Genomic DNA, 25662 nt, shown 5'->3' on the forward strand with positions numbered 1-25662 from the left:
CATTTCCAGGTCACTAAAATAAATCAGTCCCAGCACCAATCCCTATGGCATTCCACTAGTTACATCCTGAATATGTCCCATTATCCCAACTCTCTTAGTTAGACAATCCCCTGTCCATGTGAACATACAACCCCAACACCATGGCTCTTATCTGGCCTTGTGTGCAGTACCTTTTGGAAATCCAAATCTTCTAGCTCTCTTTTATCAATGCTGCCTGTTACCTCTTCAAGAACTGTATTAGATTTGTTCAGCATGATTCAGTCTTCATAAATCATCTACTGACACTGCTTGATATTATACATCTGAAAGTTCAATTATATCCCTCACATTCAATTTTTGAATAAGAACATAAGTACAGGCCAGACTGTCACTGTCACTGAATACAATCATGGCTGATCAGACACTTCCTATTACCCACAATTTTCCCATAACCCTTTACATTACACACACATTTTAGCAATCTCAAAAATCCTCCACAGTCCTCTGGGTTACAGAACTCATCGTAGCCAAATATTTCTTTTTTAAACATTGAAACATTTTACCTTTCTTTTTGCCTGCAGAAGCTTTTACAGTCCATGTTTTGCTAAATTGCATTCATATTCTAGTCTTGCTCAACAGTTTCTTGCTCCTTTGTCGTAGTCTAAAAGCTTCTCAATCCTGAGATTTATTACCATTTCCGTCTACTTTATAAACCAATTTAATCTTACACATCCATAACTTTATCAGCTACAATTGACTGTTTTTGAATGTTTGCACTCAGAGCAAATCTTCAAATGCAGCATTATAAATCACCATGAGAGAGCCACTTTTAGTTGGAAGGGGAGGCGTGAGAAATTCGCTTCGAATAGTGCTGAACAAACCAATTACACAGAGCGAGCTCCAACCTGTGAATTGTGTGGGAGAGAAACACCAGCTTCCGTACTCTCAAAAACAATTTATTATACACCTGTTTTATTAAAAGGGTACATCTAGTGAAATTACTTATCTGATTTACAAAAGGAGCAACATGATTCAATATGAAAATAAGATACTGCCCAGTAAGTTCTGACAGTAATAAATCAGACACACAGCGGCCAATGACATCAGCTTCCTGCATGTATCCACACAAAACCCAACAACTCTTGTACAAAACAAAAGTACTTTGTAACTGTGATACATTATAAAGATTCAGTTTTTTAAAACTGGTAAATAAGAAATGATCCTTCAGGTGGGGTCAGAAACTGGATTTCTTGGTCACACCCCAGGAACCTGTCAAAGCATCTACAACTATTCAGAAGAATATAATACAAGAGCAGCGAGAGATCATCCTCTTCGGTCAGCCAGCCATTCAACTGCTCTCATCTTTTCCAATTCTTTTTTCCTTTCTTTCAGCCAGTTATCTTGTTATCACGGAGATTGATATGTTTCTAAGTCATCAGTGGTTGCCATCAGGAGAACTGTATGGGCTGGACGCCCGAAATCTGCCAGAACCAAAGGAGAGTCAGTCAGTTCCACTAAGAACAGAGCTTCAAACAGTCGGCTCATTTTAAAAATGAAAGCTCACAAACAGGCAATTGTAAAACTGAACTGAATTCAAACAGAGTAAACAGTGCTAGAAAGCCTGAAGCAAAATCAAAAACACAGTGGAGAAACACAGTGGGTCAGACAACAGCAACTTGTACTTTTACAGTGCCTTTAATCACCCCAATGTGCTTCAACAACATTTGACAATGAGTCGTATTATGAGTAACCCGAGCAAATATCTAAATGCTTGGTCAAAGATGTAGGTTTGAAGAGATGCAGAAATTAGGTGGTGTCCAGGGGGATGGGGTTTAAAGACTTTATGAAGTATTATAGGCTTATACAGTGGATAGAAATGGTAACAAGTCTGATTGGGAAGCTTTTAGACTATGATAAAGGCTCTCAATGCTCAAGAGGTCAAAATTCGGGGGTGGGCAAAGGTATCTCAGAGAATTGTGGGACTGAAGGAAATTCGAGAAGAGGGGTAAGGTCCTGGATGGATTTGAAAATAAGGCTGAGGAATTTAAAATTGCTTCACTGTAAGTCACAGATCAGCACACACAGGATTGATGTGTAAAAGTGAAACATTCCTTTAGTTTCCTCCACAGAAAAGACATTAATCTATCTTTTTTCTTTACACTCCATATTCTTACCTTTTCAAACACTAATATCTGCAGTGGAAGAGATAAAGATTTCTAACAACAATGATGGTCATGAAAATTTGATTAAAAGAAAATTAAACTGTGTTCTAAATTTCTTCAAAAGTCATGATGAGAACAATGGGAGAAATTTAATTTTAACTAGGAGTTAAAAATTGCTGGCTATCATCCAATATTCAATTAGATCACAGCTTGTCTGTACCTCTGTTTCATTAATCTGCCCCAGCACTATATCCCTCAATACCCTTCCCTTACAAAATCTCTTTCAATTAATCCCCAGCCTCTTTTAACATCTTTTAATTATAGGGTGGGAGAATGACAGTTCTAAATTTTTACTGCATTTCGCAAAGACCTCATGCCTCCAGACACACCCCTGGAGGTTCAGACTCTCCCTTATTCAGGGATATTAAAATAAAGCAACTCACTGAAACTCCACCCACTGCAATGAGTGACAGTAGGGCACACACCAGACCAGACCCTGCACCTACAACTTTCATAGAGAACTACATAAACTGCATTTACTGCCTGCCTTACCAATTAGCTGGTGGGTGTTTACAAATCACAAACTATTTTAAAAATTATAGTCACATCAACAACTCTGCAGATTTAGAGAGAAAATAGAAGAAAGAGTAAGCCATTCAGCACTACCAACCTTCTCTGTCATTCAATATAACCTTGACTCATCATCTAACTCAATCCCCTGCCCCTGCTCTCTCCTACCCTTTGATCCTTCAGCCCTAAAAACTACATCTATTTCCTTCTTGAAGACATTCAACATTTTGGCCTCAACCACTTTCTGTTGTAAAGAATTCCTCAGGTTCACCTCTCTCTGGATGAAGAAATTTCTCCTCATTTCAGTTCTAAATGGCATACCTTGCATCCTTAAGTATGACCCCTTGTTCTGCAATTTCAACCTTGATAGGCTTCGGTAGTTTGTCATCAAGCCACAAACTGCATTTACTTTAAAACATACATTTATATACTTAAAGAACATAATGGTTCAATGAGAGCATTTTCACATCAGAAGATAGTTGGTTTCTGCACATTATCTAGGCTGACACGCCGATTGCTGTACTGTCAGATAAGATTCTTTCAAAGGACATGTTAGCATGAAGATGTCACACTAAATCAATGAGCAGTAGACCGCTCTCCAGTGTCCTGGCAAAAGCGTCAACTGGTCATTATCATCTTGCTGTGTGTAAACTGGCTGCTGCATTTTCTACTATTGTGACTTTATTTCAAGGGTATACCAGTGGCCATAAATCCCTTTGCAATTTCATGAACTGGTGAAGGGCACAAGAGAAATTCAAGAGAAGTGTTTGCTGGGGACAGGGAAGGGGGCGGCGGTGGGACTGGCTGGTCAATTCTTTCAGAGAGCCTGTACACACACAATGGGCCGAATGGCTGCCTTTTGTACTGGATGACTCTACGATTTAAAGAGAATAAGTCAGACCAAGGAAATGAGGAACAATGTTGTAAACTACAAATAACCATTACTGCTGCATTAAAATAAGTTTGAGTACTGAAGAGAGGAGCACTCACCTGTTGATAAGATGTAGTATAAACCATAACGTTTTGTGGTGGACCATCTGTAGTGATTAATCCTGTTGTCAACTGATTAGCTGTTGATAGCAATAAGAAGTGTATGAAAAATTCTGAAAAGTGCAGTTGTTTTTTTAGCAGCCAAACTGAAATTAATATTGTGTATTAAACAAAAGCACACACTAGATCGAGCAATTCTCTCCCAGAATTTAATATTCGGAACCTGCAATCTACAGGAGACCCTTCAAGCAGAGGCTACACCACAAACTCAGGAAGTACTTTACGATATTTAGAAACTTTTAGAAAACAAAAATTTCAATAAACTTTTCTAATAAACTAAAACATAGATTTAAGATAAAATATTCTAAGAAACTATGAAACAAAGATTTCAGATAAAATTTTCTAAAAAACTATAGCTGCATAACAGACACCTTGGAATTTTTAAAAAATGTTCAGTGGAACATGTTCTTCTGGTCAAGATCATTATATAACATTAGATTAGATTACTTACAGTGTGGAAACAGGCGCTTCGGCCCAACATCTCCACACCGACCCGCCGAAGCGCACCCCACCCTGACCTATTCACCTAACACTACGGGCAATTTAGCATGGCCAATTCACTTAACCTGCACATTTTTGGACTATGGGAAGAAACCGGAGCACCCGGAGGAAACCCACACAGACATGGGGTGAATGTGCAAACTCCACACAGACAGTCGCCTGAGGCAGGAATTGAACCTGAATCTCTGGTGCTATGAGGCAGCAGTGCTAACCATTGTGCCACTGTGCTGCCCAAAACATGAAGCTTACAGCACAGAAACTGGTAATTTGCCCCGAGACCTCTATGCAAACCACTTAGCTTATGTATGACCCACATCTCACCATATTTTACAACCATCTCATGCTTAAAATCAACTCAAGTTTGGAAATCAGGAACCGAAAACAAAGTATTTTCGGTAGCATGGTTGATTAACAGTACTTTACTGTTTTTATTAATTTCACCCCCCCCCCCCCCCCCCCCCCCCCCACCCTTGATTTAAAATTTAAAGGATGAGGGATGTATGACAATTGAATGCAGTTTTCATCCTTCAGGGAGAGGAGACCGAGGGGCAATTTGAAGGACCAGTTTAAAATGAATGATCTGGATAGTAGAGCAACTGTTGCTGGAAGGGTCAAACACCAGAGACTGCAGATTTAAGGCGACTGGCAAAAAAGGAAACATGCTTTATAAGCAGCTTGTGGTTAGATCTGGGAATGCACTGCCTGAGACTGCAGTTGCAGTGGATTCAACCGTGGCTTTGAAAAGGGCATGGCGATAACTACCTGATGGGGGAGAAAAATGAAGGTGATGGGGCAAAGTGAAACACTGGGATCAACTGAGCTGCTCTTGCAAAATGCCAGTCATGATGGACTGAAGGGCCACTTTCTATGCTGAAGTCATTTAACAATTAGGTAAAACTAGAGATAGCGCTGTAAAGGGCAAAAATAAGTCTCAGAATCACTTTATGTCCCAATTTTCCAACAGCTTTAAAGACAAATCACTATTCTCACTACTGTCCATTAGTAGTGGAAGCAGTCCCTGGTAAATCCAGTTGTCATTACTTCAAGAAAGGTTAGGAGTCCAGATCCTTTGACATCCAACAACCTGGTCTGCACCTGCAGAAAATCTCCATGAAGCAGAATATAGCTTCCAAGGACAAGTTCGGAGAAATAATCATCTCCTTCACCTGATGAATGCACATTCTTGTCAAACCTGCCCTTATGCTCCAGGACTATCACTTGTCCCTTCATCTATCTAGGTCCCACTCTTTGCAAACCTCACAAACTCTCCAACATCACTTTTTAAAACCTGCATCATTTAGAACATAAAACATAGAAAAGTACAGCACAGAACAGGCCCTTTGGCCCACGATGTTATGCCGAGACTTAATCCTAATGTAAAATATAGTAACTTAACCTACATACCCCTCAACTCACTGCTATCCATGTGCATGTCCAGCAGTTGCTTAAATGTCCCCAATGACTTCGCTTCCACCACCACAGCTGGCAACGCATTCCATGCATTCACAACTCTCTGTGTAAAGGACCTACCTCTGATGTCTCCTTTATACCTTCCTCCTAATATCTTCAAACTATGACTCCTCGTACCAGTCAATCCTGCCCTGGGGAAAAGTCTCTGGCTATCGACTCTATCTATTCCACTCATTATACTGTACACCTCGAGCAGGTCTCCTCTCCTCCTCCTTCTCTCCAATTACTTTCCAAATGCATTTTCTGTTAAAGTTACTGTATAATGCAAGTTGAATAATAGCAACACATTGTAGACAGATGGGTTAGACAGCAAGATTGTAGGTATTTTGTCATTAAGGTGACCTTCTGAAGTGACCAATCTTTGTTTGAAATAATTTATTCCAGTTCCTCCTTGTTCCAATAGCTAGTGTAGAATAAAAGTTTGTTTTAATAAGAAGAACTCAATGGTCAAATGCAGCACTTACAGAAAGTTTCTTCTGTGAGTTCCTCGCCCAGGCCATCTGTGCCTCCACCTGTTGATGTGTTTAATCCTTTCTCCCCCTTCATTGCCTGCACAATTCAATTCAGTTTTAATTTTTATTTTAATGAAAAATGCAATTGGTAAAAAAAAAGGTTTACTTTCTAAAAATGTGCTAGCAAGGGTTCGGTACTCTCTTCACAACAACTTGCATTTATATAGCACTTTAATGTGGTTAAAACATCCCAAGGTGCTTCACAGTAGTGCTACGGAACAACATTTAACACTGATCCAGGTAGAGAGAGATTAGACACGTGATCCCAAAACTTAATCAAAAAGTTCAGTTTTCAGGACTTCGCTGAAGGAGAAGAGAGAGCCAGAGGTTTAGGAGGAGAAATCTAGAACACCAGGACCCAGACAGCTGACAGCATGGGTACCAATAATGGAACGATTATAACCAGGCGATGCACAAGGGGCCCAGACTGGAGGACAGCCGAGATCGGAGAGGAGTGAGGCCACAAGAGAAAATAAAAACGAGAATAGGAGAATTTTTAGACACGTTCAATCAGTGAGGTGCCACAGCGATGGACTGAAGGACCATGGGCCTGTGTTTACGCTTCCTACACAGCTCATTTCAGATGGGTTGATCATGACAGTTTAGAGCAGGCAGCTCACTACCGGGTTGCTAAAATCAGAAGGAACCATATTTTTCTTTTGTAGGCTGACAGCACAAACACTCCAAGAGGAGTGTGGTAGCCCGCTTTCTCGGAAATCAAATGCAGAGAAGCTAATTATTTACCAGCAAACCAACAATGGACACTACTACTTGATAGTCCCTTTCTATGTAATGCAAAAGTGAAAGCAGTATTACCTCTCTGAACTTTTGCAGGTAGAGTTTTAGAGGTTCCACGTAACTATCGAAGCCTAGTGTAGACATGGCAAAAAGGATATCTTCGCCGTTGATGGTTTTGCGTTTCTCTTGATGACATCGCTCACTAGCCTCAGACGTTATAAAGCTGATAAACTCACTCACGCACTCTTGAACGCATTCTTTTGCATCTTTAGCGATCTAGTCAAAGACAACTTCGTTAGGAATACTGAGAGACAGTGACACTGCAACTTCACATCAATGCTGTTTATAAAATGTCTGTAATGTATAGTTCAGTTAAGCACAGGGAGTCATGATCTCTAGAATAACTTAATAGGATTTTATTGGCTTTGAAGTGCTTTGAACTGGACTGCACTTCAACAATGCTTGATTGCATTTGGATCACTCTGGTGTCATATAAATGCAAAGATACAATCCCAGTCAGGGAAGGTACCCAATGTCAGTAGAGGTGTCAGCAAGGGAGAATTGTCACTCCAATTCATCAACAAACTAACCCCAAGTTGAAATGCACTTACTAACTTCTAGTATTGCTGCAGACAGAGAGTGCACATCAATCTAACTAGCACAATTAATTCTTGCATAGTTCATATTTCTCTTCGAAGATGGTTATTTTTGAATGTAAAAAACAGAGTCCACGGATCTTCCAAAAATAACAATGTCATTAGTTTTATTTATGCTATATTTTATTTTGCAACAGCTTGGATTGATGTTATGCTTTAAACATCGAGATCCTGTGAATAGGGTAAGTAGGCAAAGTCTTCCCTGGGGTGGGAGAGTCCAGAACTAGAGGGCATAGGTTTAGGGTGAGAGGGGAAAGATATAAGAGATCTAAGGGGCAACCCTTTCACGCAGAGGGTGGTGTGTATATGGAACGAGCTGCCAGAGGAAGTGGTGGAGGCTAGCACAAATTGCAACATTTAAGAGGCATTTGGATGGGTATATGAATAGGAAGGGTTTGGAGGAATATGGGCCAGGTGCTGGCAGGTGGGACTAAATTGGGTTGGGATATCTGGTCGGCATGGACAAGTTGGACCGAAGGGTCTGTTCCCATACTGTACGTCTCTATGAATCTAATGACCCACTGTACTTCAAAAATCAGAAGGAAATCAAACGCCAAATCAGGAAGGGAGGGGTTAGGAAGGACGATGGGAAACTTGTCGAAAGTTTTTTTAAAAAGGTGATGTTCAAGGAAAGAACACCAGAGAATGCATTCTGACCACTAAAGGAACTGCTAAAGGGACAAAGGCAGGTGAAGAAATCCATTTGCAGGCTAGAATGAAAGGAATGGACTGTTTTAAGAAAGACTTACGCATGGGACTGCAGAAGTAGGAGACAGCAAAGCATAATCCAACCATGAAAACAAGGAGTATTTGAAAGAAGTTAGGTGGGTAGCAATGAATGTAGTGTAGCGAAGTGTTTGTAAGAGATTCCTGTTGAAATTAACGTGAATTGAAGGAAAAATAAAAGGGCAAATTACTATTTAAATTGGAAGCAAAAAAATGGACACATGGGAGCAGCATGTAATGAGAAAGGCAAATATAATCCTAGCATGTATTGCAAAAGGACTGGATTATAAAAGTAAAGAAGTGTTGCTACAATTATATAAAGGTGTTGGTGAGATGACATCTGGAATACTGTGACTAGTTTTGGTCTTTCTGCTTGAAGGAGCTGATGGCACTGCAGGCAGCTCAGAGGTGGTTCATCAGGTTGATTCCAGGGATAAAAGGGCTGCCATACAAAGAGCAGTTGAAGATCCCGGGCTTGTATTCGCTAGAGTTCAGAAGAATGAGGGGAATCTGATTGAGGAATTTAAACTGCTAAAGGTAGACATTGAACAGATGGTTCGTCGCGTGAGACAGTCTTGAACAAGACATCATTGATATACAGCGAGAGGGGCTAGGTTCAAATCTGAGGTGAGGAGGAACTACTTCTCTCAGTGGGTTGTGAATCTGTGGAAGTCACTGTACCGACAGAATCAATCAACAGATTCAAGAAAGATAGAGTCAGATTTCTGATGAAAAGCAGAATAAAGAGTAGTCGGGATAAGATGGGAATGTGGAATTAAGACCAGGATAAAATCAATGGTGATCATGCTAAATGATGGAATGGGTTCGAAGGGCTGAATTGCCTACTCCCACTCCTAATTCTTATGTTCCTCCATAATGTGAAACAAACAATGTAAGGAAGCTCTATTGTGGTGACAGTCCGTGGTCTGAAGAGATTCCCAAGGATGAGTGGGATATCACAGTTACAATGTCTGAGACAGTCACTGGGAATGGGAGTTATGATTTGGAGATGCCGGTGTTGGACTGGGGTGTACAAAGTTAAAAATCACACAACACCAGGTTATAGTCCAACAGGTTTAATTGGAAGCACTAGCTTTTGGAGCGCTGCTCCTTCATCAGGTGGTAAATTTTTTGCTATAAATTCTGTGTCTGAGAATTGTGTACTCCACAACCACCTGATGAAGGAGCAGCGCTCCAAAAGCTAGTGACTCCCAATTAAACCTGGTGTTGTGTGATTTTTAACTGAGAATGGGGAAAGGGAAGGAATCTCTATCACAGCATTTGGAATGAATGACAAAGACTTTAGTCTTTAGGACATTGAGCTTCAAGAAGTTGTGATCTTCCCAAGACATCAAATGAATGTAACATCACAAGGACAATTCAGGAACAGGGTGAGGGGGCAGAAACAGGCCAAGAGCTGAAGGTCATCCACATGTGAAAATTGGCTTTTCAATAATGTCAGTGAGCAGGAGATGGATGACCATAAACCTGTAGATATAGGAGCAGAATTTGGCCATTTGGCCCACTGAGTCTGCTTTGCCACATCTGATATTTATCACAAACCCATTCTCCTGTCTTCTCCCTGTAACCATTAATCCCCTTACTAATCAACAACGTATCTATCTCTGTCTGAAATACACTCAATGATTTGCTCTCCACTGCCTTCAGTGGCAATGAATTCCATAGATTAACCGCCCTCTGGCTGAAGAAATTCTTCCTCATCTCAGTTCGAAAGGGTCATCCCTTCATGGTGGTAGTGCCCTTGGGTTCTAGTCTCTCCTATACATGGAAACATCATGTCCAGTCCATCCAGGCCCCTCAGTGTTGTGCAAACTTCACTCAGATCCCCCCCTCATCCTTCTAAACTCCACTGGGTATGGCCCCCAAGTTCTCAAATGTTCCTCATGATAATCCCTTATCTTCAGGATTATTCTTGTAAACTTGCTTCAGACCCCTCCAAGATCAGCATGCATTCCTTGGATTCAGAACCCAAAACAACACTCAATGTTCCAAATGCATCTGACCATAACCTTATGCAGCCTCAGAAATACATCTCTGCTCTTGTATTGTCGCCCTCTCAAAATGAATGCTAACTTTGTACTTACCCTGCTAACTGAAACCTCCAAGTTAGCCTTAAGAGAATCCTGACTAGGGCTCCAACCTCTTCGTGCTTCACAGTTTTGAAACTTTTCCCCAAAGTGTATCATCCTCCCCTTTGAGAAAGCCATGCTGATTCAGCCCTATTTTGCCATGCACTGCCAAAGTATTCCACAATTTCATCCTTAATTGTGGACTCTCAAATCTTACCAATGGCTAAGGTCAGGCTAACTGGCTTATAGTTTCCCATCTTCTGCCTCCCTCAAGAGGGCTGTTTACTTTAGCCATTTGCCAGTCCTCTGGCACCCTTTCTGACTCACGATTCCTGAAAAATGATCACCAATACCTCGGCAATCTCAGTTATCTCTTTCAGAAACTTAGGGTGTAATCCATCTGGTCAATATGATTTATGCACCTTCAGACCTTTCAGGTTGCTAATCGCTACCTTAGTGGTGGCCATTATGATCACCTCTCCCCTGACTTTCTTGTGCTGGTGCCTTCCACCATCAAGAACAATGCAAGGTACCTATTTAGTTCCTTTGCTACTTCTTTGCTCCTCATTACTACTTCTCCAGCCTTACTTTCCAGCAGTGTAGTATCCACTCTTGCCTCTCTCTCTCTCTCACAGACGTTTATATATTTTTTATAAAACAGTGAAATCTTTTTACATAAGCTAGCTTACTGTCATTTCATCAACTCCTTCTGCTGGCTTTTAAAAGGCTTCCCAACCATCTGGCTTCTCACTCATTTTCACCATATTGTATGTTTTTTTTCTGATGTGATGTTGTCCCTGACTCATGGCAAATAAGAAAGGAAGGAATGTGCCTGAGACAGATCCATGGAAACCGGAAAGTAACTACTGCTTTTATCTGCTGTAAGAAAATTGTTTCTGAACAATTTGCATTCAACAGTTGCTTTTACTCTCAGAATATTTTAAATGCTACGAGAAAGTGAGGACTACAGATGCTCGAGATCAGAGTCAAGAGTGTGATGCTGGAAAAGCACAGCTGGTCAGGCAGCATCTGAGGAGCAAGAGAATCGACATTTCAGTCAGGAGCCCTTCATCAGAAATGAGGCTCCTTAAATGCTGTCTGGTGGGATTTACAAGCAAAAGACAATGGGTATGAATTTAATTTGAAAATTATCATTGAAACAAAAATTAACTTGTTGGTTGTGTCAGGCACGTCACAAACAGTGAATTACTCTGAAGTACAATCTGCTCGGCTGGAAATATTCTGGTTGAAATCTCACTGATCAAAACTTTAATCATCAGCATTTCCAGTTATCTCAAGATGATCAGGTGACATGCAAGTTATGACCTTCAGGATGTTGTTCAGAAGAAGATTGAGGATACAATGTTTTACTCTAACAGAAGTATTCTGCTACACAATACGATGCATTAACTGAACCATTCTTGCTATTTCCATTGCAGTTTGTTAACTTTAAACTTCAGCTGTTTTGCTTTAAACCAAACAAGAGCAACAGGAAATAAGTAGGATGTTTACAGGAAGGGCTTACTCAAGAGTTTTAGCATCAAGCAATAAAGTTTATGCACTACCTTCCCTGTTGCAGGTACGGCTGATTTCATTATCCGGGCAACATTGGCAATCGGAAGATAGATGTCTTGTTCCCTGTAGGACTCTTTGGAGCCATTTGTGTCATCATGGTCACCAAGCCCCTCATCAGCATCTCCTGCAACAAAACAGATTATTACAGAATTCCGCAAAAAAAGAAGCAAAACAAGCTTCACAGAAAAAAGGTGCACTGGAAACTGAGTCAGACATCTCATCGAATCCTTAAATGAGCTATCCAATTAGCTCTGCTCCACTCCACTGCTGTTTCCCAGTATTCTGAAATATTATCCTTTTCATGTACACACGCTGCTCCATTTTGAAAGATTCTGTTGAATCTCCCTCCGTTACCTTTACAGCTGCGATGAAGTATTACCGCCTATAACGGCACCTATTTTATTTGCGGATTCAAAGGCTGTATATGGTTCCCCTCAAACTGGTGGGGATCATATTATATTGGCTATGTGGTTCCCCTTAATCGTGTTTTAGACAGGTTGCCTTCACCTCCGAAGACCAAGAGGTACCTCCCTGCTCTTCTCACGTTTATTGGGATGGTTTTCCCCATTGGCTTTAATTAAAGGGCACCAAATTAGGTGGATTAAGAACAATACCGGAAATTGTCGCCAATGAAACTGCAAATGCCCTGACGAATACCATGCTGAAGTGGTCGCGATCAGGACAGTAGCCCTTCAGAATCATTTGGCCTTGGACTTTCTACGAGCTAAGGAGGGCGGCTTTGTGCCTTTGTAGGAAAGGAATGTTGTACCTTTATTCCTGATAGATCCGCCAGTGTCGCTGATTTCTCCAGACATTACCCAAGAGGTTCACAAATTCAGAGATATAGATTTTGAAGAATTCAAGAGTATTGCAGGATGGTGGCTATCTAAGGACCTCTTTGGGAATATTGGGGGCATTTTTAACATTTTGGTACTACGTTACTTACTGTAAATCACCTGCATTCTTGCATTCAAATGTTGCATTTGGTTGCATTTGTCGTAAACTTTAGAAGTGGCCCAGTTGATCATGAAATGATCAAGAGGAGGGAATGATAAAGTATTGGAGAAATAACAGCTAAAGTCCTCCATTTTGTAAGTCTCCTTTTTGCAATAACAACTTGCCTTTTAAAATGGCTAAACATAGTGACTATTAGAATGGAATAAGGAACACATGAATCTTGGCATAATCAAGTATCTGTCTGTTTCCCAGTCACTATAACATAATATTGATTATAATCTAGGTATTATCTCAGTGATGCAAATAACACCATATTAACAGCATTGTTTATTTTATATGTGAAACAACACTAAGTATTAATTACCTCATGAGAACCTAATTAAGACTAGAAACATTATATGGCGGGAATTGGAGAAAAACAATATGATTACACAGAGTAAGGGCATAAATTATGCTGCCTCTTCACTAAGAATTAGAGATCATTTAATAGCATATTCTAGGACATATATGATTGATAACCTAGTCTTTTTCTATTGATCTCTCAGCCGGCTTGATAACAATAAAAGAGTGCTATTTTACAACCTACAAGTGGTCCAAGAATTTCTAAGTTCTCAGCTGGATCACACGCTACTGCATCAAAGATTGTCATCTCCCCTCTGGTTTTCTCGTCAATTATGTTCAATCCAATGTCAGTAGCCTGACTCTGGTCAATAGACAGTTTTACCCCAGCTACTCCAACAACATCATTAAATGTGATCGCCCCAATGTAAATCTCTCCTGCACCTTCTCTGTTCATAGGGGTCAACCCCAGTTTCTTCAATTACTGTACAAAACCAATGTTCCCTCATCCCTGGCATCACTCTGATGTGAATCCCTGCTGCAACCTCTCTCGGGCCTCAATTTACTTCTACACATTTGATCTGTGTACAAGCCTTCATTCATCTCACTGTATACAAGGCGGTTAATATTTAAGCTCGAGCTTGATGTCATTAAACTGAAAAGGCATCTACTCCAAGCCAACCATTCCTTTGAAAACACATTCTCTCACAGATTAGTATGTCATTTTTTCCCCCCATTACTCTTCAGGACCAGTTTACTACAGTTCCACAGGCTTCACTGGGATAATTTGTGAATTTTGGACTTATGACTATTGATGACAGGACAAAGTCTTCCAGCACTAATGCTAGTTCAAACCCACGACATTCACTGGAGAGGGAACTTCTATCACTATTGCTGGGTCATAAATCACTTTAAAATCACCTTAACCACCTGTGATTAAATCACTGGGCAAATTATTAGTTCCTCTTCAAAATGTTCAGTGGATCTGCAGTATAACAGGCAGCTCCCAAATATTTGGTCTCACATCGTTATATGAACAATACACCTCTGCGGTAAACTGATCTCGACTTTATATTCTGTATGACTTTAAACAGAAGCAATTTTCTGGGCACTGGCTGTCACTGCATTGGCATCTGTATAACAGCAACAGATCATGGATTTTCACCGAATCCAAGCACTCTTGCCTTGGAGTCACGTCTCATTGCAGAGACACAAGCATCAGGGCTAACACGGAGGAGGAAGGTGGTGAAAGGACACACGTTATAACTTCTGAGATGGCATGGGAAGTTGCCGTGCGGGAGGGTGGAGAGAGGGGATAAGGAAATGATAGATGTGATGGAGGAGTGAACCAAGATGGTCCCTGCAGAATGCTGACAATGAAGGAGAAGGTAAGGTGGTATCATGCAAGTGTTTTTGACACATCTTTATGCAGTAGCAAAACACTAACCCATACCTTCATGAGACTGTAACACGTAGTGACTTCCACTAATGTAGTCACCTGCAATTCCTAACTGTGAAGCATCTGTCGTGGAACTGTCACCATCCATCTGAAATATTGAGAATTGCTGAGTCAGAAACAGTTACACCAAAATGTTTTTACGGTCGATTCATAAAATAAATTCAGGCAACTGAATATTGATCTGATTTATTTGTGGAATCTTATTTATACAACACAACTCACCATTATAATATTGAACAACACAAAATACAGGCTGTTAATGACTGGGAGAGTCAAGCAATGGAGTAAATTTATTAAATAGAAAGACTTTATTTTATTTATATAGCACCTTTCATAATACCTGTACAGCCAACTTGGAAGTGTAGTCACTGTCATAAAGTAGTTACCATGATTATCAATTTGCACAAACAGTAACGTGATCACTGCCAGACCATCCTTTTCTGTGATCTTGGTGAGAGACAAGGTCAGTCAGCTCGTGCTTCTTCAAACATGTAAATATCCTTAACATATCCTTATGGTTGCAAATCTAAGCATAAGATACAAATCTAAGCATAACATACAAATCAGGAAACAAACTGGAGAGTTGTCACATCATTCCGCCATGCGTTTAACTTTATGATTTCACTGTATGATTTGCAGGGCTCAACTGGTTTTCAAAATTAGTGTGTTTAAAAAATGACTTAAAAGTACAGATATTTTATAAAAGCAATATATTCTCCAGATCTGTTGCGTTTCTGTAGCGTTTTGTGTTTGTTGTAGATATTTTATAGTTGAGTTTATAATAAGTTTACTGAATGAAGAGCATCAAACTTGTTTTAACTGACTACATGCTTTAAGTGGGAGGGACAGAGGTTATTGCACAGCAGGAGGCAGGTACACAAAGTAGGACAGGAAGCAGTAACTATCCAGGAAAACTGATTAAACAAATGGTGATAAAAACAGAAAAGATTTGGAAACAAGCTGTTACATACAAGGCTGTAAACACTAACAGTTTAGGCAATGAACAGATTTGGAGATTGTCATGAAGAGCGAGTTTTGAGAAGATGTATTGCTCAGCTTGGGGTTCTGGATGTAGGTTTGCTCGCTGAGCTGGAAGGTTCATTTCATCACCATACGAGGTAACATCTTCAGTGGGACTGCGGGCCAAGCACTGCTGATAATTCCTACTTTCTATTCATATGTTTGGGTTTCTTTGGGTTGGTGATGCCATTTCCTGTTCTTTTTCTCAGGGTGTGGTAGATGGGGTCTAGCTTGATGTGCTTGTTGATAGTATCCTTATATATGGATAAGGACGGACACCACTTCGACTGGGACAACACACCCATCCTAGGACAAGCCAAACAGAGGCACGCACGAGAATTCCTAGAAGCATGGTATTCCAACCGAACTCCATCAACAAACTCCATACAGACAGTCGCCCGAGGCTGGGATTGAACCCTGATGCTGTGAGGCAGCAGTGCTAACCACTGAACCACTGTTCTTGGTGGGGAAGGTGACCATTGACCACAACACCTGCGTTTCACATAGTTATATGGGATTGAGTACATTCCTTACATAAATGTAAATGTGGCCTTGGTTTAATGTTTCACCTCAAACATGCCACCTTCAATAATGCAACCCTCCCCCCGCCAGGTCTATGATGAAATATCAGACCTAAGTTATTAAAAAAGACAAAAGAAAATGAATGGACATCTCATATGTTAAACATGGAATCTAATATATTTTAAATACTTTTTTAAAAAACACAAATGTTAATTGCGCCCCTGCACTGGTCAGAACAGCTTCAGAACAAAGTCAGAAAATTAAGACGATTCATACAAGTTGAATAACATGCATGTTAAAGCATCAACATCAACACCAACTAAGCTGCAATGTTGGGATTTCCTTGTCTGTATTTGTTGTCAGATATATCAATTCACTTGCTTGGAAATTGCTTGTGAAGCTTTGTTTGGATCCAGCACAAACTATCCCTATTAACCCGATTAGAAACTAAGTATAAAAATCTACTCTTAAAAGTCAAGTGATTACACAATTTGTAGCCATTCACAGAGATCACCATAGTTGTTGATAAGCAAGAACATTCAGCCCTGAGCCTGCTCTGCCATTTAATATCATTTTATGTTGCCATCTCAGCTTCAACTCCACTTTCCTGCACACTCCCCATAACCCTTTAACCGGTTACTCATTAGAAGCTACATATCAAGCATTTGCGAATGACTGATTGCTATGAAACTGTTTCCAACCTACAAAGACTTCACGGGGCTCCTGTGGTGTAGTCATGGTGTTCCTAAATCTGGACCAGAAAGCACAGGTTGAAGACCCCACACGCCCTGGAAGAGCTTCATAATGCCTGAATAAACAGGTTTTAAAAAACCTATTCAAATGATGAATTCTTTAGGAAGAATGATGGCTACATCATCCGCATTCACTATTATTAGTCAAAATTAGTGTGGTGCTGGAAAAGCACAGCAGGTCAGGCAGCATCTGAGGAGCAGGAAAATCAACGTTTCGGGCAAAAGCCCTTCATCAGGAAAGAGCTGCTCCTTCATTAGGAGATTGTCCTGATTAAAATAGATGGGAATGTGTGTGGTAAGGATGACACAAAGAATCTACAAAGGAATGTAGACAAGTTAAGCAGCCACCTGATGAAGGAGCAGCGCTCCGAAAGCTAGTGCCTCCAAATAAACCTATTGGACTATAACCTAGTGTTGGGAGATTTTTAAACTTTAATTGTTCCCACATTGGAGGCTGTGCCTTCAGCTGTCAAGGTCCTCATATCTGAAGTCTGTCCAATTTCAATCCATAAAACAACTCTAACAGGGATAAGGGCTTTCTACAAAGATCATTCTGGTGGTTGCATGCAGGAGTGCATATGGCGTTTGAAAAGGATCGTAGTTTAATTACAGATTCTGAAGGAGGAAAACGTAAAGGAGTAAAAATAGCAACAAATGATCCCCAGTGACATTACAGTTAAGAAAATTGTGCATACATTGATAGTAAAGTAAACTCAACCTTGTTAATGAACATCTGGTTAAGATGAATGTCATTTTATCAGATTCACATTAATCAAATTAATCTTTAATTCAGAAAATTTGTAACTCTTGAACAACATAAGGCATTGTTTGTAGTAAAAAATGAGGTCTGCAGATGCTGGAGATCACAGCTGCAAATGTGTTGCTGGTCAAAGCACAGCAGGTTAGGCAGCATCTCAGGAATAGAGAATTCGACGTTTCGAGCATAAGCCCTTCATCAGGAATGGGGCACGCTATGATAAACAGTGGAATCTTCAGAAGTGCTTCTTTGGCAGGAGTGTCTCTAACAACACGAATGCAAGACCCCAGCAACTTCCTGTGCTCTTCTAAAACAGAGAGAAGCTGCCACAACATTCAGGCACTCCTCCAGCTGGGTTCGCATTGCCAGTCATCTGCAACTAGCAAAAGAAAGCAGGTGCATCCGATACATTTCCCTGGATTAGTGGGGCTGGAAGAGCACAGCAGTTCAGGCAGCATCCGAGATGCAGTAAAATCAACGTTTCGGGCAAAAGCCCTTCATCAGGGATCCATTTCTCTGCCAATTTACAAGACAGAAACAGACCACTCTGCCCAAGTTACTCATACCGCCCACCCCTCTTCACCTCCCTCACACCCTGGTGTGTACCCTTCCATTTCTTCATCCTTTATGTGCATCTATGCTGGTTGCCTCCACTACTCTACATTTTCTCCACTGTCTGGATAAACAGTAAATTTCCTGTTTGATTTATATGTCAGACAATCACAAACCATAAATTAATTCTAACTCAGTTTGAAGTATCACAGAAACCTTATGGCGGAGGAAGTCATTTAGCCATTGTGTCTGCGCCAGCTCTTCAAATCGTTACCTAGTGCCAATCTCCTGTTTTTTTTCCCCATATGCTTGCACATCACTTTTATCCAAATAATCATCCAATTCCCTCTTGAATGCCTCAATTGAACCTGCCTCTGCCATACTTCCAGCAGTGCATTCCTGAATGTGTGAAAAAGGCTTTTTTTTGTTTAAAATCACTCATCTCCCAGAATTGGACTTAATACTGAGGATTCAGAAGGGTTTGATGAGGAACTGCACATTAGGTTAAGTAATAAGATGAGTCTCCATTGTGTTGGAGTGTAATGTTAAAAGATTAAATTGTGCTATCTCTCTGGACATTAATGTAATGTTAAAGGGTTAAACTGTACAATCTTTCTCCGAGAAGCTGAACAGTCTGGAAGTGGATGGGGGCGACATTCTGTCTCACAGACAGCATGCAGGAATGTGGCTGACTATCTATTGTAATCCATACTTCACCTGGGCAGCCATTAACTACTATTCTACTGCTATTATCAAATTTAACTCTCATTCAGTCCCTTCTACTCAGAAATGCTTTCATAGCCATCCACTAGCCAATCAAATTTCTTCGCGTGATAATCCCCTGATACTGAAGTATATCACGCCTACATTGTCCAGGGAGGTCACGGAGCCAGAACCCGTTTGCAAGGCTGTCCCGAAGCTAGGGCATATCACACCTACATTGTCTTGGGGAATCATGGAGTCAGGAAATTGTCTACATAACATGATTTGGGCATTTACTTTTACATTATCTCTGAGGATGATCTCATCCTACCATTGTACCTTGGGCAACATGTGGTTATAGGCAGGTGGGGGTTGGCCAGAATGCCTGTGAGCATTACCAACTGACCTGTATAAAGGGGATGTGGTTTCTTAGTTCAAGGCCTCTTTGACTCGACCTCGCATGCCTGCGAAGAGGGTCAAAGGAAGTCACCTAGCTTGTACTGGCTTTAATAAACTTTAACTGTTTGCAGAAGTTAGTGTGTGCAAATTGCATCTCATGTGTAAAAGCTCAGGAAAAGAACCTAACAGGAGGTGGTATATTAACATGGATAGAGGATTGACTAACTGAAGGCAGAATAACCGGGGCATTTTCAGGATAGCAACCTGTAAGTAACAGAGTCCCACAGGGATCAGTGTTATATATTGACAACTTGGATGAGTAAAAAGTGAATGCACTATCACCAAGTTTGCAGAAGACAAAAATAGATGGGAAGGCATGTGGTGAGGATGACACAAAGAATCTACAGAGGGATGCAGATAAGTTAAGCAAGCAGCAAAAAGCTTGACAGAGTGTGGGAAAATGAGAGGTTATGCACTTTGATGGCATGGTGGCTCAGTGGTTAGCCCTGCTGCCTCACAGCACCAGGACCTGGGTTTGATTCCACCCTCAGGATACTGTCTGTGTGGAATTTGCACGTTCTCCCTATGTCTGCATGGGTTTCCTCCAGGTGGTCCAGTTTCCTCCCACAGTCCCACTGAAGTGGGGTTGCAGGGATTTGGTGGGGGGGGGGGGGGGAAGGGTGCTGGTGGGTAGGTGCGGATTTGATGGACCAAATGTCTGCTTCCACATTGTAGGGATTCTATGAAGAATACAGAAATTGAATATTATTTAAATAGAGAAAGAAACTAAAAGCTATAGCAGCGGGATTTGGGCGTCCTCATACATAAATCACAAAGTTCTAGCAACTTCAGTAAGTAATAAGGAAGACAAACAGGCTATCGACCTTTATTTCAAAGGGAATGGACTATAAAAATAAGGAGGTCTTGCTAAAACTAGTTTTAACTTGTCAAGAAGGAAACCCATAAGTTCATTGGTTAGTAACAGCTGCTGACTGGACTACTGCTTTCAGATTGCAGATAAATAAGAAAAATTATTTACAGATTACACACTAAAAGAACAGTAGGACAAATAAATTAATAACCAAATAAATAAAATCAAATACAATGCCAGGTGATGTGTTGTCCCCGCATGATGTGGGAGCTGGTGGATCCCAGTGAGGTTCAGAGTGACCAGATTTGGATCAAGTGTTGGTTGCGGGTCAGAGTTGGTGAGCTGGAATCTGAGCTTCAAACACTGACACATCAGGGAGGGGTGAAGGGTTACCTGGATACTGTGTTTCAGGAGGCAGTCCCAAAGGCCGTGCTGCCTGCCTGGTGTTCAGGATCTCTCAGCTGGGCTGCGGAGTTCCCCGGGGAGAGAGGGGAAGATCCAGTTGTTGTGGTCCGCATGGGTACCAATGATTTAGGTTGGAGGAGGAAAGAAGCTCTGCTGAGGGAATACCAGCAGCTAGGGGCTAAATTAGACAAAGCAGAACCAAAAAAGTAATGATCTCCAGATGACTATCCGAGCCATGAACTAATTGGCACAGGGTTAATAGATTAAAGAGGTAAACACTTGGCTCAAAGATTGGTGCAAGAGGAATGGATTTAAATTCATGGGATATTGGCACCGGTACTAGAGAAGATGTGAACTCTTCTGATGGGACAGGCTCCACCTGCATCATGTTGGGATCAGAGTCCTGGTGAATTGCATAACTAGGGCTTTGAACTTAATAGTAAGGAGGTTTGGTTCAGCGGCATAGAAAAATGGGGTTGATTGTCACCAGAAGATAAAAGGCTCAGAATGTGAGAATGTCATATTGTACCAAGGAACTTTAAAAGTGTAAGGAAACTCGATAACAGAACAACCTTGTCTATCTTACTAGACAATCTAATGGGGTTAAAGGCAGATAAGTCCCCTGGCCTAGAGGGCTTACACCCTCGAATCCTAAAAGAGACAGCTACTGAGATGGTGGAGGCATTGGTTGCAATTTTCCAAAATAATTCTTGAATCCTGAAGTAGTACCAGAGGATTGGAAAATTAAGATTAAGTCATAAGATAAAAGCCCAAAGTGTTGGCGGTAGTATATCGGCATGTAAAGAAAATTGACTCATAGGCAGGAAACAGTGAATGGAGATCAGGAGTTCTTTTTCACGTTGGTGACCTGTAACCAGTGGGGTTCCACAGGGATCAGACCTCAACTGTTTCCAACATATATTAATGACTTGGAGCAAGTGAAAGTACTGTAGCCAAATTTGCAGAAGACAAAAATGGGTGGAAAGGCCAGGGGACACAAACAGTTTAGAGCGATATTGATAGTTTAAGTGGGTGAAAAAATTGCGAATGGAGTATAATATGAGAAAAGGCGAAGTTGTTCATTTTAGAAAGGAAAACAAAGAATTATTTAAATGGAGACAAGCTGCAGAAAGCAGCAAAGGAATTGGGGAGGGGGTCGGAGAAAACTAGCACACAGCTGCAGCAACTAAGGAACGATAATGGAATGTTGGCCCATATCTCAAGGGGGAGGGGGGTAGAGTACAAGAGCAGGGAAGTCTTACTGCAACTGTACAAGGTGCTGGTGAGACCACATCTGGAGCACTGAGAGCAGTTGTGGTCCCTCTGTTTAAGGGAAGGTATCATTTCATTGGAGGCAGTTCAGAGAAGGTTCACTCAGACGATCCCTGGTGCGGAGATGTTTTTCCTGAGCAAAGATTAAACAGGTTGGGACACTACTCACTGGAATTCAGAAGGATGAGAGGTGATCTCATTAAAACAAATAGGATTCAGAAGGGGCTTGAGAGGCTAAGTGCGGAGAAGATGCTTCCCCTCATGAGTGTCGATGGCTCGAGGGCATAGTCTCCGAATAAATGGACACAAATTTAACACGGAAATGAGGAGAACTTTCTTCACTCAGAGGGTTGAGTGTCTTTGCCAAGGAGAGCTGTGGGATACAGCCCATGTGTTTATTTAAGGCTAAGGTACAGAATCGGGGAATCAAGGACTACAGGGAAACACCAGAAAAGTCGTTGTGAGGAATATTGCATCAGCCATGATCCCTTTGGAGAGCAGAGCAGACCTACTCCTGTTCCTTTTTCCATATCTTAAACTGACTGGTCTGTAATTGCTAGGTTATCCTTATAGCCTAGCTTGAACAAAGCTATAATGTTTCCAATGCTCCAAACTTCTAGCACCTTCCTGCAGTCCCTAAGATTTCTACACACTTCCTTCAAAATTCTTGCAGTTGTTTCATTGGTCATAGTACCTTGTCAGCTTTATTTACCAACATTGAACATTTCTACCTTGTGAATTTTGAACACTTCTAGTGCAAGGGCTTCCTACTCTATATTATGGCCTGGGCAGCATCCAGATGCAAAGTATGCATTCAATACCTCAGCCATGCCCTTGCCTCCAGATGTAAACACCTTGTTCATCCCTTATCCTCTAAGCCCATCGTTTTGCTATTTATATGAATACTAAAGACTTGTGACATCCCTTTATGTCGGCTGTCAGTCTTTTCTCTTAATTCCTCGTGACTTCTCTTTGCTTTTTTATCTCCCCACTGAATCTTTGGTGTTCCTCTTGGCACTCAATTTCATAGGGAACTGCTGTTGTTGAAGCTGTCCTAGATGAGCTATGAAAGATGCTAAAAGCTCCTATGGAAGAGGCACGGGGGTGGGGAAGCACAAGAGATCGATCGCCCACATCCCAATGAACATTTCCTTCTCAACCATCTTTTCATCTTTTCCATAAACAATTAGCCACCCTATTCACATTATTGCCAGTTGTAGGACATTGTGTGAGTGAGCACAGAGACCAGTTTACAATGTTAATAGTAATTCATACTCTTTGGAACACTGGGAGGTTGTAAAATCTACTAATAAAATTTAAGTTCCTACTTGTGCCCCATCATGTAGCCTGTAACAAAATGTTTGCAAATGAAAATTCACAAAAGACCATCAGAACAGTTTCTCCATCTCTACCCTCGATACACCTGCAGCCAAACTTTAGTTGAGTTTTCTGACACATGAACCACAAATGCAGCAATTCCATCAAAACACAGTGCCTTCTGTTCTACTGAAGGTGTTCAGCGATACCACTCCCACCTGTCAAACAGCAGCAGAGTCTTTAGCACTTTATCTAAGCTGGCACCCAGGTGTCATACTGCAGGACAGTTTGAGATTACTTGTTTCAGAAGTGACATTAAATTAAGATCCCAGCTACTCTTCGAGTACACTGAAAAGATCCCATCGCGACTTTGAGGAACAATTCTTGCTGACAACCCAACAAATATTTGCCTTTAAACCAGCAGAGAAAAGAATTTGGTACCCTGGGTGCAAATTGGTTTCTGTATGTGTTTTTATTCCCCTGTATTTCTTGTTACATCAGTGACTGTACTTCAAAAATGACTCCCAGCCTGTAAGGCACTTCATTTGCTGGCAATCAGCAAATAGATGATATTTTTGACACATGAATTAAATTAATTATTCCTGTTATGGTGAGTTATTTCATTTAAATAAAAACATCTAGGAATTTCTAAGCACAAATACATAACGTCTGGCAGCACAACAGGTTAAATAATCCAATCGAGAAAATGTAGCACAAAAATATTAATAGTTAATACGTCTTCACACATATTAATTTCCATTAACTTAGTTAAAAGCAAAATACTCTGGATGCTGAAAGCTTGAAGCAAAAACATTAGGTGCTGGAGAGATCAATAGATACGGCAGCATTGTTGGACAAGAATTAATGTTGAGACAACTATAACCTTCAGAATAGTTGCAAAGTGGTCATTCGTATGACGTTAACTTTATTGCTCTGCAGATGCTGCCAGACCTAGGTTTCTCCAGCACTTTGAACATTAAGTAATTGCTCAATACCTCCTTCCACCAGCCACACAGCTTGAAATTTAAGTCACTTCTAAACACTCTTTCCCGGTCAGAAGTAACATTATAACCACTATGCTACAGATAACAAATAGTATGCAAAATATTGGCAAGAAAAGCAGACATTGGTGAACAGGTGAGTATCGGGGAAGAATACGGTGGCAGGGGAAGGAGTGGGGTAGAAGGGAGAGCCTGGGGAGTAGGGTAGAGGAGTGTGGGGTCGAATGGGGGAAGGGAAGCATGGGGTCGAACGGGGGAAGGGGAGCGTGGGGTCGAATGGGGAAGGGGAGTGTGGGGGTAAATGGGGGGAGCGTGAGGTCAAATGCAGAGGGGAGTATGGGGTCAAATGGGGGAGGGGAGCGTGGGGTCAAATGGAGAGGGGAGCGTGGGGTCAGGAATATTGTGGGAGTGTCGTAGGGTTGGGGGGGTGAGGAAGAGCGTATGGGGGGGTGAGGAAGAGTGTATGGGGGGGTGAGGAAGAGTGTATGGAAGGGTGGGGAAGAGTGTATGGGAGGGTGGGGAAGAGTGTATGGAGGGGGTGGGGAAGAGTGTATGGAGGGGGTGGGGAAGAGTGTATGGGGGGGTGGGGAAGAGTGTATGGGGGGGTGGGGAAGAGTGTATGGGGGGGTGGGGAATGTGTATGGGGGGGGGGTCTGTACCACCGACCATCCTCGGTGTCCCACATCAGCCCCCCGGGTGGGGGGGAAGGTGATGATTCACAAACAAAGGCCCCGCCGCCGGGAGCCCCCTCCCCATTGCCCGTGTCCATGAGGGGGCTGGGGGGGGGGGGGGGGGGTGAGACACGGTGCTGGGGGATGCAGCCCCGCGGCAGGGCGGGCTGGGCGGATAGGCCGAGGCCTCGGGCTCGGAGTGCGGCTCCAGGCCGAGAGGCTGCAGGCGGGTCGGCCCTGGGAGCGGGGTTGGTTGGTGAGCGGGCGGGCGGTCGCGCGGTCTGGCGGGCGGGCGGGAAGCTGCAGCGATCGGTAGCGAATCATTGGCCGAGCCGGGGACAAACCTTATTGAAGCGCTGCCGGAGCCCTGGTTGGTTAGTTGCAGAGGCGGCTGTGGTTGGACAAAATGGCTGCGAAGGAGCCAGTCCCAGCGCGGAGCTGCACTTCCAGGAGCCACCGCTCCTCCCGCCGCCTCCGCCAGCCCGGCCATTCCGGCTCCTCCCCATCTCCCTGCGGGACCGCCCTCCCGTCCCCATCCCCCACACCCAGCCCGGAGAGCCGCCTCCAGGCCGGCCGCCCGCCCACCGCATCCTCACCGCGGAGCTCCGTCTCGGGGCTCCTGCCTCGCCTCCACAGC

General features: G+C 42.1%; 1 protein-coding gene across 1 annotated transcript; it reads right to left on the reverse strand.

Annotated features, from left to right (window-relative positions):
- Window positions 1-919: 919 nt before the first annotated feature.
- On the reverse strand, window positions 920-25523 carry LOC132824631 (nuclear transcription factor Y subunit beta-like). Its single transcript, XM_060839245.1, has 7 exons — window positions 25370-25523; window positions 14779-14872; window positions 12020-12153; window positions 7061-7258; window positions 6197-6281; window positions 3702-3781; window positions 920-1460 (listed from the first exon to the last, which is right to left on the reverse strand). Exons 2-7 carry the CDS (start codon window positions 14870-14872, stop codon window positions 1428-1430), a joined length of 624 nt encoding a protein of 207 aa, XP_060695228.1. The 5' UTR covers window positions 25370-25523; the 3' UTR covers window positions 920-1427.
- Between the last annotated feature and the right edge of the window lie 139 nt (window positions 25524-25662).

Source organism: Hemiscyllium ocellatum, chromosome 19 (genome assembly GCF_020745735.1).
Source record: "Hemiscyllium ocellatum isolate sHemOce1 chromosome 19, sHemOce1.pat.X.cur, whole genome shotgun sequence".
NCBI lineage: Eukaryota > Metazoa > Chordata > Chondrichthyes > Orectolobiformes > Hemiscylliidae > Hemiscyllium > Hemiscyllium ocellatum.